The sequence below is a fragment of the Leopardus geoffroyi genome, chromosome E1 (genome assembly GCF_018350155.1).
Source record: "Leopardus geoffroyi isolate Oge1 chromosome E1, O.geoffroyi_Oge1_pat1.0, whole genome shotgun sequence".
NCBI classification, from domain to species: Eukaryota; Metazoa; Chordata; class Mammalia; order Carnivora; family Felidae; genus Leopardus; species Leopardus geoffroyi.
The window spans coordinates 42532704-42546453 of NC_059330.1; the positions used below are offsets into that span (position 1 = coordinate 42532704).

Genomic DNA, 13750 nt, shown 5'->3' on the forward strand with positions numbered 1-13750 from the left:
AAAGAGTTGCAGGGGTTTTTTTGGCAGTTGGCAGTTCTTCCATTGTACCCAAGAGCTGAGCGAATGTGGGAGGAGCTCTGACAACATTTACTACACCTAGGGAGGAATCCTTTCACCAGATACAACAGTGGGTCCACTAAACTGGAGATCGAGGCTCGCCTGGGCTCAGAGCACAGAAGGTTACTATGGGGTGACTATCCCAAATTCCAAGGGATATTGGGTTGCAGCTATGCCATGAAGGTAGGGAAGACTATGCCTAGGACCCATGGGATTCTCTGGTGTGCCTCTCCTTTCTTCCATGTCCAATAGCAAAAGTTAAAGAAAAAACGCAGGAACTCAATTCTGAGGATTTAGAATCATCAAGAATGAAGGCTTGGTCACTTGACCTGGTTTAAAAAAAAAAAAACAATTGACAAGCTGAGGTTATGGCTACAGGCAAAGTGAAAATGAAATGAGTAACGGAAGAGGAGAGTTATAAAGGTAAACTTGTGACAGTTACAGGAATAAGGATTGTAGAAGCCATAGGTATTTTCTTTCTTGCTTGTTTTGTATTATTAATACATATTAATAATACATAGTATTATGTATGTAATAATGACATATTAATCTACATATTAATCTCTACACATTAATCTCTCCCCTCCTTTCTTTCCCTTATTATTTTATAGGCGGTTTTTTGTTGATAATGAACTTCATAATTTAGCCTTTAGGTTTACAGAATCCTCTAGAGGAAATGTGGCTGAACTAGGTGAGGTATTAGCATCACCCAGAAATGGATACTGTTACCGTAGTGACTTTGCAGCTCCACTTTTGGGAGTGGGAACCAGAGCATCTTCGTTTGTACAAAGGACAACTGCATCTTGCGAGGCGAACATATGAAGTTCATTACTGTTCATTTTTTTAAGTTTCTTTTTTAATGTTTATTTATTTTTGAGAGAGGGAGACACAGAATCCAAAGCAGGCTCCAGGCTCTGAGCTGTCAGCACAGAGCCTGATGCAGGGCTCAAACCCATGAACTGTGAGATCATGACCTGAGCTGAAGTCAGACGCTTAACTCACTAAGCCACCCAGGCACCCCATACTGTTCATTTTTTTTTTTAAGTTTATTTATTTGAGTGAGAGAGAGAGAGAGTGGGGAGGGGGAGAGAGTGAGTGAGTGAGTGGGGGAGGGAGAGAGAAAGTGAGAGAGAGACAGAGAGAGAGAGAGAGGATCCCAAGCAGCCTCCGAGCTGTCAGTGAAAAGCCTGATACAGGGCTCGAACTCACCAACCATGAGATCATGACCTGAGATGAAACAAAGAGTCAGATGCTTGATGCTTAACTGACAGCCACCCAGTCACCCCTGTTACTGTTCAAATACGTAAAGATGTGTACAGGGGCGCCAGGGTGGCTAAGCATCTAACTCTTGGTTTCAGCTCAGGCCATGATCTCATGGTTTGGTTCACAAATTCGAGCCCTGCATGGGGCTCTGCACTGACATCGCAGAGCCTGCTTGGGATTCTGTCTTCCGCTTTCTCTGCCCACCCCCCACCCCCCCCGCTTGCTCCTAGCTCTCTTTCAAAATAAATAAAAGTAAACTTAAAAAAAAAAAGACGTATATAAATGTTGAGCAGGTAGAGAGGCAGACTAATGTCAGTTATTCATTTCTTGCCTTTCTGCTCTAAATCCATTATTTGTGTCTCTGCTGTCTGATTTGAGTGCATCTGACTCTGCAAACTTGTTTCCCAGTCTCCGTTACTAATTGGCGTTCTGTTAGGTTCTGCTAATAAGAGATACTACAGAGAGATGGAAGGCAGGAGGAAGAAAGAAGGAACTATCTCCCCATATTTCTGTTTTTTTTTCAGAGTTGCTCTGTCGTTGGAAGTTGGCTCCAGGCTTCAGCTTCATTCTGCACGCCAAGAACCAGCTTTGTAAACAGCTCCTCTGAGGAATAAGCAGCAGCCTGCTGGTGACTTTGCCTGAATCTGAGCCCCAACTCAGTAGGGCCCTACCTGTGGTCTCTTTGGGTGTAGCAATCCCACCTCTTCTCTTTTGTTCCCTCAGCCCTCGCTGCTTCATCTGGTTATGAGTTCCATGTCGCCCCAGTGTTCTCTTTGTCTTTTCGCTTTTAGTCTTCTAACTCCTGTGTAACCAATTCCCTGTATTAAATCCCTTCTATCTGAAATACATAATGTGGTTTCCATTTTTCTTACTAGGCCCTTTCGGATACACAAAATTACCCTCAGTGACAGAATAGATAAACTGTAGTATTGACATGTATTGGAATCATATACGAGGAAAATAATGCAGAAAGAATAGAAAAATAACAAATTTTCTTTTAATAAAGAAACATTAAACTATATATTTATTGATCGACATATAGGTGATAAAACTATAAAGAAAAGCAAGGAAATGATTATCACAAAAGTCAGGATAGTGGTTGTTTCTTGGGGGGATGGATGAAGAGAAGATCTGTGTGTGTTTGGGAAGTCCTGGGTTCTTGACAACTTTCTATTTCTTGATCTTTAAGGAAATGACACAGGTGTTTGTTTTGTAAATATTCTTTAAACTGCACCTATGTGTTTTACATGCTCTTTTGTTCACATGACGTACCCTGCAACTGAAAAACAAAAGAATATCATGATTGGCATTGGCTATCTAGCTGGAGGCAGGAGGATGACAAGAGGGCCTTCTAGAAGCGAGGGAAGAGGGAAACGGCAAAGGAGAAACAGAAAAGACCAAGTCTGAGGTCCTGGAAGCCAAGAATTGAGGCTGAGGTTGAGTAGACATGAGATCTTTGCTGGGAGTGCCCAGGGAGTGAGACCGGGGTTGTGAGCTTGCATAGGCCTTTTTTTTTTTTTTTAATCTCTTCCTCCTCTGTTTGTGCTAACAGAGGGTCCCTGCCTGCTGATCATATTCAGATGTTGGTGCACATATGAATCCATGTGGGGACATATGACCATACACTAGTAAAGTGGAGTAAATCCAGGAGGTGGACAGAGTTGGTGAATACACATAAGCTGAGCCCTAGGATGGACATTCCTAAAGCCAAATGGGAAAATTGGGTGTACCCCACCTTAACACAGAAGGATTTCTGTGGGAGCTGGAGATTTCGGAGTGTGAAAGAGAACAGGTTGAGTAGAGGAATGGAGCAGGTGCAAGCAGGGATGAGAGAACAACTGGGAGGCAGAGGGTGACAGGAAAGCCAGGCAATGCATCCATTTCTTTCACTTTACCCTAAAAGATGTGATCAGCTTTGGGGGCTCTCTTAGCCTTGCAGAATGAGTTGATGGCACCATGCAGCAGTGCTGATAGCCAGGGGGTTAACCCTCAAGCCAGTTGCCCTGGGATGGTGTGAGGGTGTAGTAGGACTCCGAGAGAGAGAGAGAGAGAGAGAGAGAGAGAGAGAGAGAGCAGTGCCTTGGCCCTTAGCTGCCAGTCTAGTCTCACAGTCCTGAGTGGTTCAAGCCGCTAGGCTCCTACGGCTTATTCTGGATTCCCATCCCCCACCCTAGGAGCCGTTGAATCCACCAGCCGGTGCTGACAAGCCAAACACCAGATACATAGTCTCTCCGACTGCTCCTTGGCCTCCTAGGTTACCGCATAGGGCCACCTGCGCTCTCTGGAGGCAGACCTGATCCCGGCCTCCTTGAGAACGAAGATACTGATTGGGTGTGGGACGGGGCTGCGATGAGGGTATGGGAAGTGAGGACCTCCTTTCCCCGGCAGCAGGAGGAAAACTGAGACACCACCGATCACAGCTCAGAAACCAGGGAGTTCAGTCGTTGGAACTCAGAGACGCGAGGAGAGGGGTCCAGGGCCCTGAGTGTGGGAATGGACAACAGGCCAGATACCCCCTCTTCCTCCTTCCAATCGCTGCTTCTTCCGGGGACCCCCTCCGCCCTCCCTCTGACCCAGCCCTCTCCCCCCCCCCACCCCCAAATTCTGCATCCTCTGCGGATTGGTGCCCGGCCTGCCAGGGGCGGGGCCCGAGGGCCCTGACGTCACCAGCCGAGGGGGGCGGGCGTCTAAGGGAGGGGGGTGACGGGCCCGGCTCAGCACCTCGGAGAGCTCCCTCCGGCCTTGTTTTGCTGTGGAATCGCCGCCGGGGGAGGGTGCCAGGGGGCCGGGCACCGGGAGCAGCGGCAGGGGGATGACCGAGCAGGGATCGAGGGGCCCCGGCGGGCAGAGGGCCCAGCCGTGATCCGGCGGGGGGGGGGCCGGGGCTCCAGGCGGGGTGGGGGGCAGCTGGTGGCGGCAGCAGTGGCCGCACATCTGGATGGAAGCGAGCTTTGTCCAGACCACCATGGCTCTGGGGCTGTCCTCCAAGAAAGCGTCTTCCCGCAATGTGGCCGTGGAGCGTAGGAACCTGATCACCGTGTGCAGGTGGGCGCCGCTGGCGGGGGGTGGTCAGGGAGAGGCGTCGGGGCGGGCTGCGGAAATACGGACCGAGCGTGCCTGCGGGGAGGGTGCACAGCAGCCACGGAGGAAAAGGGATGAAGCACAGAGTTAAGAGGAGCGCGTCCACTGTTCCTCTCAGGCCCAGACCAGGAGGGGGTTTGGAGGTCTGGTCCCTATCCTTCTAGGCCAAGTCAGGCCTATGCCCAGTCCGGGGCCTGGGGGTGAGGGGTGTTTAATTGGCACTGCAGCTTCCTGTGAAAACCAGGAAGTGACATTGTGTGTGAGGGGGAGGGGTGGGGATGGCTGGCTCCCTTGCTGGGGGCGGGGGCGAGGTGGGCAGAGAAGAACTGACAGGTAGCGGCCTGAACGCCCTCCAAGCATACCCTCACTCCCACCCCTGACATCCTGGCCTCTCAGGGGTGGGGCTTTCCTGGGAGATTTCCCAGGCTTAAATCCGGGAGCAGAGATGGTGCCCTCCTCCATCTCTGGGCAGCTGCAGCCTGTGGCAGGATCAACTAGGGGTGTGGGCAAAGCCCCTGAATCCACCCAGTGAAGGGTGAGGGACGCTGTGCCTGCCGTGGGAAGGAGGGGGGGTCTGACCACAGAAGCCTGGGTCTCCTGGGTTCCAGGGAGGAGACTGGGAGGGCAGATGTGTCCCTGAGGGTGGGGCTGTCGCAGTGTTGGGAAGATTCATCTGCTTTTGGGGGGCCCAGGAAATGAACCTTCCCACCTCAGCCCTGCAGTGACTCACCCTCACTGCCCTGCCCTGAGCCAGGAGTGGCCAGTTGCCCAGCCACTGTCCCTCAGCCTCACCTGCCCTCATCTCTCCCTCTAGGACCCCCCACCAGCTGCCTTCTCCATCTGCAACCTCCCCACCCCCCATGCCACCTCTGAGGGCAGGCACTCCAAGTGCCGGGCTCAGCTGTCCTGCCTTGCCGCCCCCACCTTGCCTACACACAGGCCTTGGCCCTGCTCCTTCCCCCCAGGAATCAGCACTCACCTGATGCCCTGGCTCCTGCCCGCCATAGCTCCTTCCAGGTTCCTGAGCACACACCCAACCACACTGCATCTGCCCCAGCCCAAAGTGCAGGCTGCTGCCTCCACCCTCACCTCTCAGCCCCTGCCACTATGGTATAAAACAAAGGTTTCTGCCTTTGGGACCAGAGGGTCCTAGGTTCAAGCTCTGACTTCATCAGTTATTTGCTGTACAACCATGGGAAGTCTCCCAACCATTCTGGGCCTTGGGTGCCTCATCATCCCCACTGTCAATGTAACAGCCACACCAAGGAATAGTTATGGCATAATTTATGTAGGACCACACGCCTGGCACATGAAAATAGCCCTCTCCTGATGGAACCCTTCCTGTCTCTGAGAAGAAGGTTCTTCTTCTTTCCTTTGCCTGCTAGGACAACTGAGCCTCTTGAGTGCATGGGGAAAGGGGGGGTGGTGCGGGGAATCTCCCTTTGGCCTAGGCTGGAGAAGCAGAGATTCTGGAGGTTCAGAAGTGGGCTTAGAGCTGGGGTGTGAGGGACAGAGTTTTGGAGGGGGTTGGGGGCATGACAAAGACTTAGAAACCCCTCAGGCCCCTGCCACCTCATCACTGTCATGTGGTTCGCCTCCAGCTCCCAGAACAGTTCCCTTTAGCAGGCCAAGGGCTCCCCCGGGCCCTGGCCTCCCCATCTCCATGGTAACCTGCAGCAGCCACTGCACCTCCTAACAAGGAACACACCATGGGGCTCCCGGGGGCAATGACCAGTTCGGCGACACCCCTGAGGATAGATGGCAGATGGCTGCCACACTGAAACGAGCCCCAGGCCCCCACTGAGGGCTGACCCAGATGACCAGAAAATATCACAGGGGATGAAGCGTGCTGCATAATGAAGCCCAGCTAATGCCCTAAACACATGCTCCTTCCAGCAGGGTCGACCTTACCATTAATGGCCCTGCTCCTCGCCACCCCTGCCCAATGGCCTATACACACTTACCTTCTTCCAGTCCTTCCTGGAGCCCGAGGCAGGTACTCTATTATTCCTGTTTGGGCCTCAGAGAGATTAAATGACCTGTCCAAGGCCACATGGATATCACCTGGAAACAGGATTTGAGTCCATCAGGCTGCTTCCATCTACTACGACCCCAACACTGACCTGGCTCTGATTTCGGGCCAGACCAGCTCTAAGCCCAAAGAGAGGGAGGGAGGGCCTTTGGCTCAGTTCTGCCATTGGTCTGAGAGCCTCAGAGGACAGTGCGTAAGGGCTGGAGCTTGCAGAGTGGAAGGCAGAGGAGGCAGGGGCTGCTCCCAGGCCTTGGGAATCGTGATGGCCACCAGGAGGCCACAAGATGTAGCAGAAAGAGGAAGCGCTTTGGAATCAGACATACTTACCTGACTCCTCACTAGCTGTGTGACTCTGAACAGATCAGTCCACCTCTTGAATCTCCAATTACCTTATCTGTTAAATGGGAATGATGATAGTAAGAGGACCTACCTCCCAGAGCTGTTGTAAAGATGGATGAGCTAATACATGCAAACTACAGTGCTTGACACAATACAGAGCTTGATAAGCTTAGCGGGGGAAGGGCAGTTCCAAGCAGCCCCCATATCCCCCAACACCCACTCTTGCTCTGCTACCCACAATAGGGTAATAATGGGATGTTGGGAGCTGTGTCCTCATTCCTACCCCATCCCAGTGCAGGGATGGCAGGTGGAGATTGCAGGGGTAGGGATTGCAGAGGTAGCTGAGGCTCTGAGCAGGATTGCAGAGAAGGACGGGGGCTGCTGGGCTCCAGTTTCTCAGCCCTGTTGGCTTCCCTTGATTCCCTTCCTCTCTGAGAAGCCAGGTGTCTGGACCTCTAAGACCCCTTCCAGAGATCTGCTGCCAATGTCCCGCACACACACACCCAATGTGTGTCAGACCCACAACCTGCACACACACACACACACACACACACACACACACAACGCCCCAGCCCAGCTCTGCACTGCCTGGTTCTGGGCAGCTGGTGTGTGGGCGACCAGGCTAGGAAGGAGAAGGGGAAAGGGGGGCATCCGTGTGCTAAAAGCCCACCTGGCCACCCTTGCATGCCCACGCTCCATGTGCTCAGTGCCAACTCACATGTCCTGGCACAGGTGACCCCCCGCCGCCCCCAGAAGGGACTGAAGTTTGTTCCAGCAATAGCAGAAGACAGCACAGGGCAGGGGTACAAACCCACTTCTAACTCCTAGCTGACCTCTGACCCACACACATAGAAAATGCAACTCCAAAGGATGGGCAAGAAGGAAGGGGCTCTGGGAAAGACCCCTGACTCCGGGTGTCTCATCTTCTTACCTGTTCTATCCCCTCTCATACTTTATTCCTGAAGTTTCCTTTCTCTAGCTGTCACCTCTCCTATCACCTATATGTCAATCAGTCTCCCACCTGCCACTCTATCACTCCCAGGTCACAGCACCTCTGTGGTCACTGTGTATCCCTCCGTATTTCACCTTCTTTCCCTTTCCCACCACACCCATGCTCTTCATGACCTCTTCTCTGTCCTTCTCTCCCTCTCTTTGCCTAACACCCCTCCTCTACTGCCATTACCCTGTTGTCTCACTGGACCCCCCACTTCCCCCTCTCCCACCCCTCACCAGGTTCTCTGTGAAAACGCTGCTGGAGAAGTATACGGCAGAACCCATCGATGACTCATCCGAGGAGTTTGTGAATTTTGCAGCCATCTTAGAGCAGATCCTCAGCCACCGTTTCAAAGGTGGGCGGGCCCAGCTCCCTGTCCCCTGTTGTCCAGCCCTCCTAACTCCCAGCCTTTAGCTTCCAGCCACCCACTCTGATCTCCCCTGTGGCTTTCTGAACCCCATCATTGACTCTGGGCCATGCACAGAGCTGGGAAGAGGGGACGGGGTCTTCTGGCCACTTGAGTGGGTGCCCACAAGCCCAATCAACGGGCATGCAGTTTTATGCTAGCGAGCCCTTTGTGCACATGCATGTGTGTGCACATATGTTTGGGGGAGGCACCATGTGTGGGTGTGGCTGCTTATACTTATGCATGTGTATACCCCATTACATGGATCCTGTACAAATTCCCTGGTTTTGCTGAGCCGCTTCCCTGCCCTGGCTCAGCCTGTGCCCCAGCAGGTCCGGTGAGCTGGTTCAGCTCAGACGGGCAGCGGGGCTTCTGGGACTATATCCGGTTGGCCTGCAGCAAAGTGCCCAACAATTGTGTGAGCAGCATTGAGAACATGGAAAACATCAGCACAGCCCGAGCCAAGGTGAGGGGCCTGTGATGGGCAGGGCGAGGGCAGCTGTTGGTTGCAGGGGAATACAGGGGGGGATTGCCTGCTCCTTGTTCCTCACCCCTGCCTACAGGCACTGGGTAGAAGAGCCACAGGAGGTCTAGACCCAATAGTGCACTCATGGGTCCCTTCAGGGCAACAAATAAAGGTGAGTGTGCTTTCCAGGGCCGGGCATGGATCCGAGTGGCACTGATGGAGAAGCGAATGTCGGAATACATCACCACAGCTCTGCGGGACACCCGGACCACCAGGTCAGACCCTCTCAGTCAGCTCGGACCACAGATCCCAGTGTGCACGCTCATTGCCTAAACATACTTGATCCTTCAATTCTTAGAGCAACCTTCGGTACCTGGACTACAACTCCCAGCATGCACTGCTAGCTTGCCAGTTTCCCTCTCCCAGACTATCCTCTGCCACAGCGCCTGCCCTCCTGGAACACACCTTTAGCACCACCACCATCTCTTCCAAGTCAGATTAATTATTCTCCACTATTCGGCAGCACTGACCTCATGCACAGCCCTAACCTTAGACACACCTCTGAACAAGCCTCAACTATGTTAACCTTGTTCCATGACCTATAACACAGAGCCCTACCTACTCCGCAAACAGTGGCAGCAGTCTGTATTTGCTACCCATGGACGACAGAGTCCCAGTGTGCCGAGCCTCAGTCCCTGCACCGTGGGTTTGCAGAGAGAATGAGTCTCAGGGGCAGGGATCACAGGCAGAATTTGTGCGTGAAGCTGAGTATGGTCAGGGTCATGTCTCTCTCCCCACCAACCCAGTGGTCACATACAACCCAATGTTTTTACTCCATTCTATCTCTAGTCTGTCCTCACATGTCAGAGTTTACATCACCATATTTTTGAGCACCTGCTGCATGCCAAGCACTAATGATTAGAACTGGTTTCCTGATTTTACCGTTCTGGATGACTCCAGGCTTTGCGGGAAAGGGGTAGTTCAGAGGATGGAGGAAAGTATTCTCAGGGAACACACGTTCTAATAGGTGGGAGACACAGTGGGCCCCACTCTGAGGGAGAGACCAGATCCACATCTGAGAGGTGAGCAGGAAAAAGACCCCTCCTTCCTCTAGGAAAGGTCTGTAGTAAGCTAACAAGAGAAGTCCTGAGGGGTGCCCCACCCGCCACCCCCGCGGGAGGATGCTGCACCATCAGTCCCTCCCTCCCCCGCCCCGCAGACGTTTCTATGACTCGGGAGCCATCATGCTTCGGGAGGAAGCCACCGTCCTCACCGGGATGCTGATCGGACTGAGCGCCATAGACTTCAGGTGGGGTCTGGATGGAGGTGGCGGAGGGAGTTTAGCCGCGAACGTCCACATTCCCATCTCCTCCTACCCGCCCCCAACCTTGTGGTTCCTCTGCCCCCAGCTTCTGCCTAAAGGGCGAAGTGCTGGACGGGAAGACCCCCGTGGTCATCGATTACACACCCTACCTAAAGTTCACCCAGAGGTGAGAAGCAGGACTGCTGTGATGGGTGGGGGACGGCGGGCAGGGGGCAGGCTGCGCCGGCATCCGGGTCCCTCCGCCCCAGGGGGCCGGCAAGGGAAGCCCGGGCGGGCAGAGCGGGCCGTGCCCACCGCTCCTTCCCCCAAGCTATGACTACCTGACGGACGAGGAGGAGCGGCACAGCGCCGAGAGCAGTACCAGCGAGGACAACTCGCCCGAGCACCCGTACCTGCCGCTCGTCACCGACGAGGACAGCTGGTACAGCAAATGGCACAAGATGGAACAGAAGTTCCGCATCGTCTACGCGCAGAAGGTGCGTGATGCCGCGGCGGGGGCTGCGGGCTGGGGGAAGGGGGGGCGGGCGGCCGCTGGGACCCTCCCCCCGCGTCCCGCGGCCCGGGCTGAGCCGGCGCCCCGCAGGGCTACCTGGAGGAGCTGGTGCGCCTGCGCGAGTCGCAGCTGAAGGACCTGGAGGCGGAGAACCGGCGGCTGCAGCTGCAGCTGGAGGAGGCGGCGGCGCAGAACCAGCGCGAGAAGCGGGAGTTGGAAGGCGTGATCCTGGAGCTGCAGGAGCAGCTGTGAGCGCCGCCGCCGCCCTTCCCCGTCCCGGCCACCCCGACCACATCGCCCCCAGAGTCTAACGTCACCTTCCTTGATAACAGCAACCAACCGCCAGCATCAAACCACTGATCCCCTCACCTCCTCCACCCCAGGCTCCCGTCCCCAGCGAACTAAATTACCCCCAACGTAAGATCCTGGGCGCCCCACTTCATCCGTCAGCTAGCATGGTTATAGAACATTACTCCTGGGACCCCAACATTACTGATAAGGACCTCAAATGTTACTTAGCAACCTTCAACACGATCCCGTTATTCCCTCTGCTCAACAGCCCTCTGATCCGCAACCACTGACCATCATCCCCACGGTGACCACTGACTTCACTGCTACTCATCCCCAATAGCTCCCCCCCTAGACCTTTTCATTACCCTGTGACCTCCCAGCAGGAGTCCCCAAGATACCCCATTAACCTTCAGGATTCCCACTCTGTTCTCTATCCACTCCACACTGACTCGAGTCCCACAAACACCCCATTGTCCCCTCCATCCCCCAGTAGGAGCACACCAAATCCCCGTCACCTCTCTAACCCCCAGTACCTTCCACTGACTCCCAGGATCTGCCCTACTGATCCTCAACATTCTATCCCCATTTCTGCTACCCAGGTTTCATTCCTAACCCCACCACCACCTCTTTCTGAGCTCGCCCCACCCTCCCCACTTCTACTCCCTCTCCTAGCCAGTCCTGACCCCTCCTCCCCATCCCAGGACAGGTCTGATCCCCGGTGACCACGTTCCCCTGGCCCAGGGTTCCAAAGAGCTCACTACTCCCCTGGTCAACCAATGGCCGTCACTAGGAACGCTCAATGGGGCAGAGGGTGCCAACAACCCCAAGCTCTACCGGAGGTAAGCCTCAGCCAGGCTCAGCTTGGGCCCGAGTGCTGGCCCTTACTGGGAAGAGGGGCACTGGGAGGGCGGGGGGGGGGGGGGGGGGGAAGCTGTAGGCCTCTGCCTGCACACCAGCCCTCTGCTCTGCCACAGACACAGTTTCATGAGCACGGAGCCACTGTCAGCTGAAGCCAGTCTGAGCTCGGACTCCCAGCGCCTGGGAGAGGGCAAACGGGATGAGGAGCCCTGGGGCCCCATCGGTGAGCCCCCGATCCAGCACCCAACTCTTCCAAGAAGGGCTGAGGCCAGGCCTTAGGGCCTATGGAATTGGCCCTGGCCAATTCCCTCTTTCATTCAGCCCTTCCAGAGAGCTTAGCACAGCAATTAAGTTTGGTTTGGGGGTGTTGGGCAGACCCTAGGGCAAACTAGCTGTGCCTCCTCCCCTGCCAGCTCGGTCAGTCACTTCACCTGGCTGAGCACTTCCCATCTGTAAAATGGGGATGCTGATTAAAATAACCACCTATGTTGGCATATGGTGAGGGCTCAATGGCTTTTTGGCATGATGACATCCTCAAGGGGCTCACAGATTCTTGGGGAATTCTTTGCCTAACTGATTTGCTCTTATCTCATGCACTCTGCGAACCGCTTGCCTGACCATTGTTTCCCCCTTTTCTTTGGCTGCCAGGAAGCTCAGAGCCAAATTAGTGGCTCTCTTCAAGCGAATGTCCAGGACTTCAACGCATGCATTTTGTGTTGCCCTCCCCTGGCTTCACCTTGGTTCCCCGCCCTAGTTTTCCCGGTGCCTGGACTTCTGCCTTTTCTTTCTAAAAACCACACTGTACTGGATGATTTTAGATCTTCTTTGAGACAAGGCAGGCTATGGACATGGAACCCCGCCACACTGTGTTTGTGATTGTCCGTGTGTCTGTCTCCCCACCAGACTGTGAGCTCCGTGAGGGCAGGGACCGTGTCTCGTCCGTTCTCTGTATCCCCAGTGCTTGGAACGGAACAAGTGCTCACCGCGTGTTTAATAAACAGACAGAGAGGATGAACCTCAGGGGGAGACAGAGACATAAACTGACGATTACAATACAGTGTCCCTGGCACTGTGCATGGCATGGGCAGATGCTTATCAAGGTTTAACTGAAAATGGCAAATGCTCCAGAAATGAGGAAAAATTCCTGGGGGAGGGGGGGTTCACCTGAGGGCTGCCCCTCCACTGCGTTCACCTGTACCCCCCTCCCCAACTCACACACAGGCAGACCAGTTGGCTTGGCCTCACCTGCCCTCTCTCCCCAGGGAAGGACCCCACGCCCTCCATGCTGGGCCTCTGCGGCTCCCTGGCCTCCATCCCCAGCTGCAAGTCCCTGGCGAGCTTCAAATCCAACGAGTGCCTGGTGAGCGACAGTCCTGAGGGCAGCCCAGCACTGAGCCCCAGCTGAGGAGCGGTGTGGGCAGCACCAACGCCAGCCCCCCCACCCCCACCCTGGCCAGGGGCACAGACACCTGCCGCCTTTCCTGAGTCCCCCAGTCCAGGCCACCTTTCCAGGGAACGCTGCCCACCCAGCCATGGGTCTCTTGCGAAAGGCACCCTTTGCTTCTCGCCAGTTTTAGCTTTCTGCCCAAGGGAGCAGGAGCTGCAAAGGGGAGTCGGCTGGGCCAGGCTACAGGGGCACTGCAGCCACAGGGAATCCTTGGGAAAATTTGTTCCATTCTTCTGGTGACCCTGACGCCTGGCTGGCTTCCCACTGGACTCTTCTTCGCTCATCCCCACCACCCTCCTCAGGAGCTGGTGGCCCAGCCTCAGCACCCCCACCTCCCATGCCTCTTCAGTCTGTCCTTGTGTATTCCCTGGAGTCCCTCCCTTCCCAGTCCCCAGGGCAGGGGCTCTGAGGGGATCAGGCAAATAAAAACCAGAAGACTGAGGGCAACTTTGTCTGTGGGGGGCTGGGACTGGACACTGTCCTGAGGTGGCATAATCTGATAGAGCCGGTGCCGGGCCCATAATGAAGGTGATGCTAGACCAGACAGAATGGGTGCGTGCCCCACGGGAGCAGACCTGTCAGAAGAATGCCAGGAGTAGGTGGCTTTCCTGAGAAGGGTCCTAAATGTTAGGCCTTTCCCCAGCAGACATGTAAATGCCCCCATTCAGCCTAATACTCTTAATAACTTGCTTAGCCCCA

The 13750-nt window shown here is 54.7% G+C and overlaps 1 protein-coding gene and 1 long non-coding RNA gene across 6 annotated transcripts; one reads left to right on the forward strand and one right to left on the reverse strand.

The window, feature by feature from the left end:
* Positions 1–2297: 2297 nt before the first annotated feature.
* Positions 2298–7829, reverse strand: LOC123603821. Its single transcript, XR_006715055.1, has 3 exons — positions 6761–7829; positions 6366–6465; positions 2298–4437 (listed from the first exon to the last, which is right to left on the reverse strand). It is a non-coding gene; the product is annotated as an uncharacterized LOC123603821 (long non-coding RNA).
* RUNDC3A (RUN domain containing 3A) lies at positions 4035–13492 on the forward strand. Of its 5 annotated transcripts, none has more exons than XM_045489156.1 (11): positions 4035–4365; positions 8006–8121; positions 8502–8638; positions 8828–8913; positions 9858–9947; positions 10048–10128; positions 10273–10438; positions 10546–10703; positions 11448–11585; positions 11721–11827; positions 12867–13492. In XM_045489156.1, the coding sequence occupies exons 1-11, from the start codon at positions 4259–4261 to the stop codon at positions 13007–13009; spliced, it is 1329 nt and encodes a 442-aa protein (XP_045345112.1). In that variant the 5' UTR covers positions 4035–4258; the 3' UTR covers positions 13010–13492. The 5 variants fall into 5 exon arrangements, with proteins under 5 accessions (XP_045345112.1, XP_045345111.1, XP_045345114.1 ...); XM_045489155.1 differs by having other exon boundaries at positions 4036–4365; positions 8490–8638; XM_045489158.1 differs by having other exon boundaries at positions 4036–4365; positions 8505–8638.
* Positions 13493–13750: the final 258 nt, after the last annotated feature.

What these genes read in the sequence shown, in the direction of transcription:
- RUNDC3A (XM_045489155.1), top strand. Translation starts at nt 4,259, where the DNA reads ATGGAAGCGAGCTTTGTCCAGACCACCATGGCTCTGGGGCTGTCCTCC. An exon ending in CTGAGCGCCATAGACTTCAG is followed by an intron (nt 9,948 to 10,047) that starts GTGGGGTCTGGA and finishes CTCTGCCCCCAG; the next exon opens with CTTCTGCCTAAAGGGCGAAG. An exon ending in TACCTAAAGTTCACCCAGAG is followed by an intron (nt 10,129 to 10,272) that starts GTGAGAAGCAGG and finishes CCTTCCCCCAAG; the next exon opens with CTATGACTACCTGACGGACG.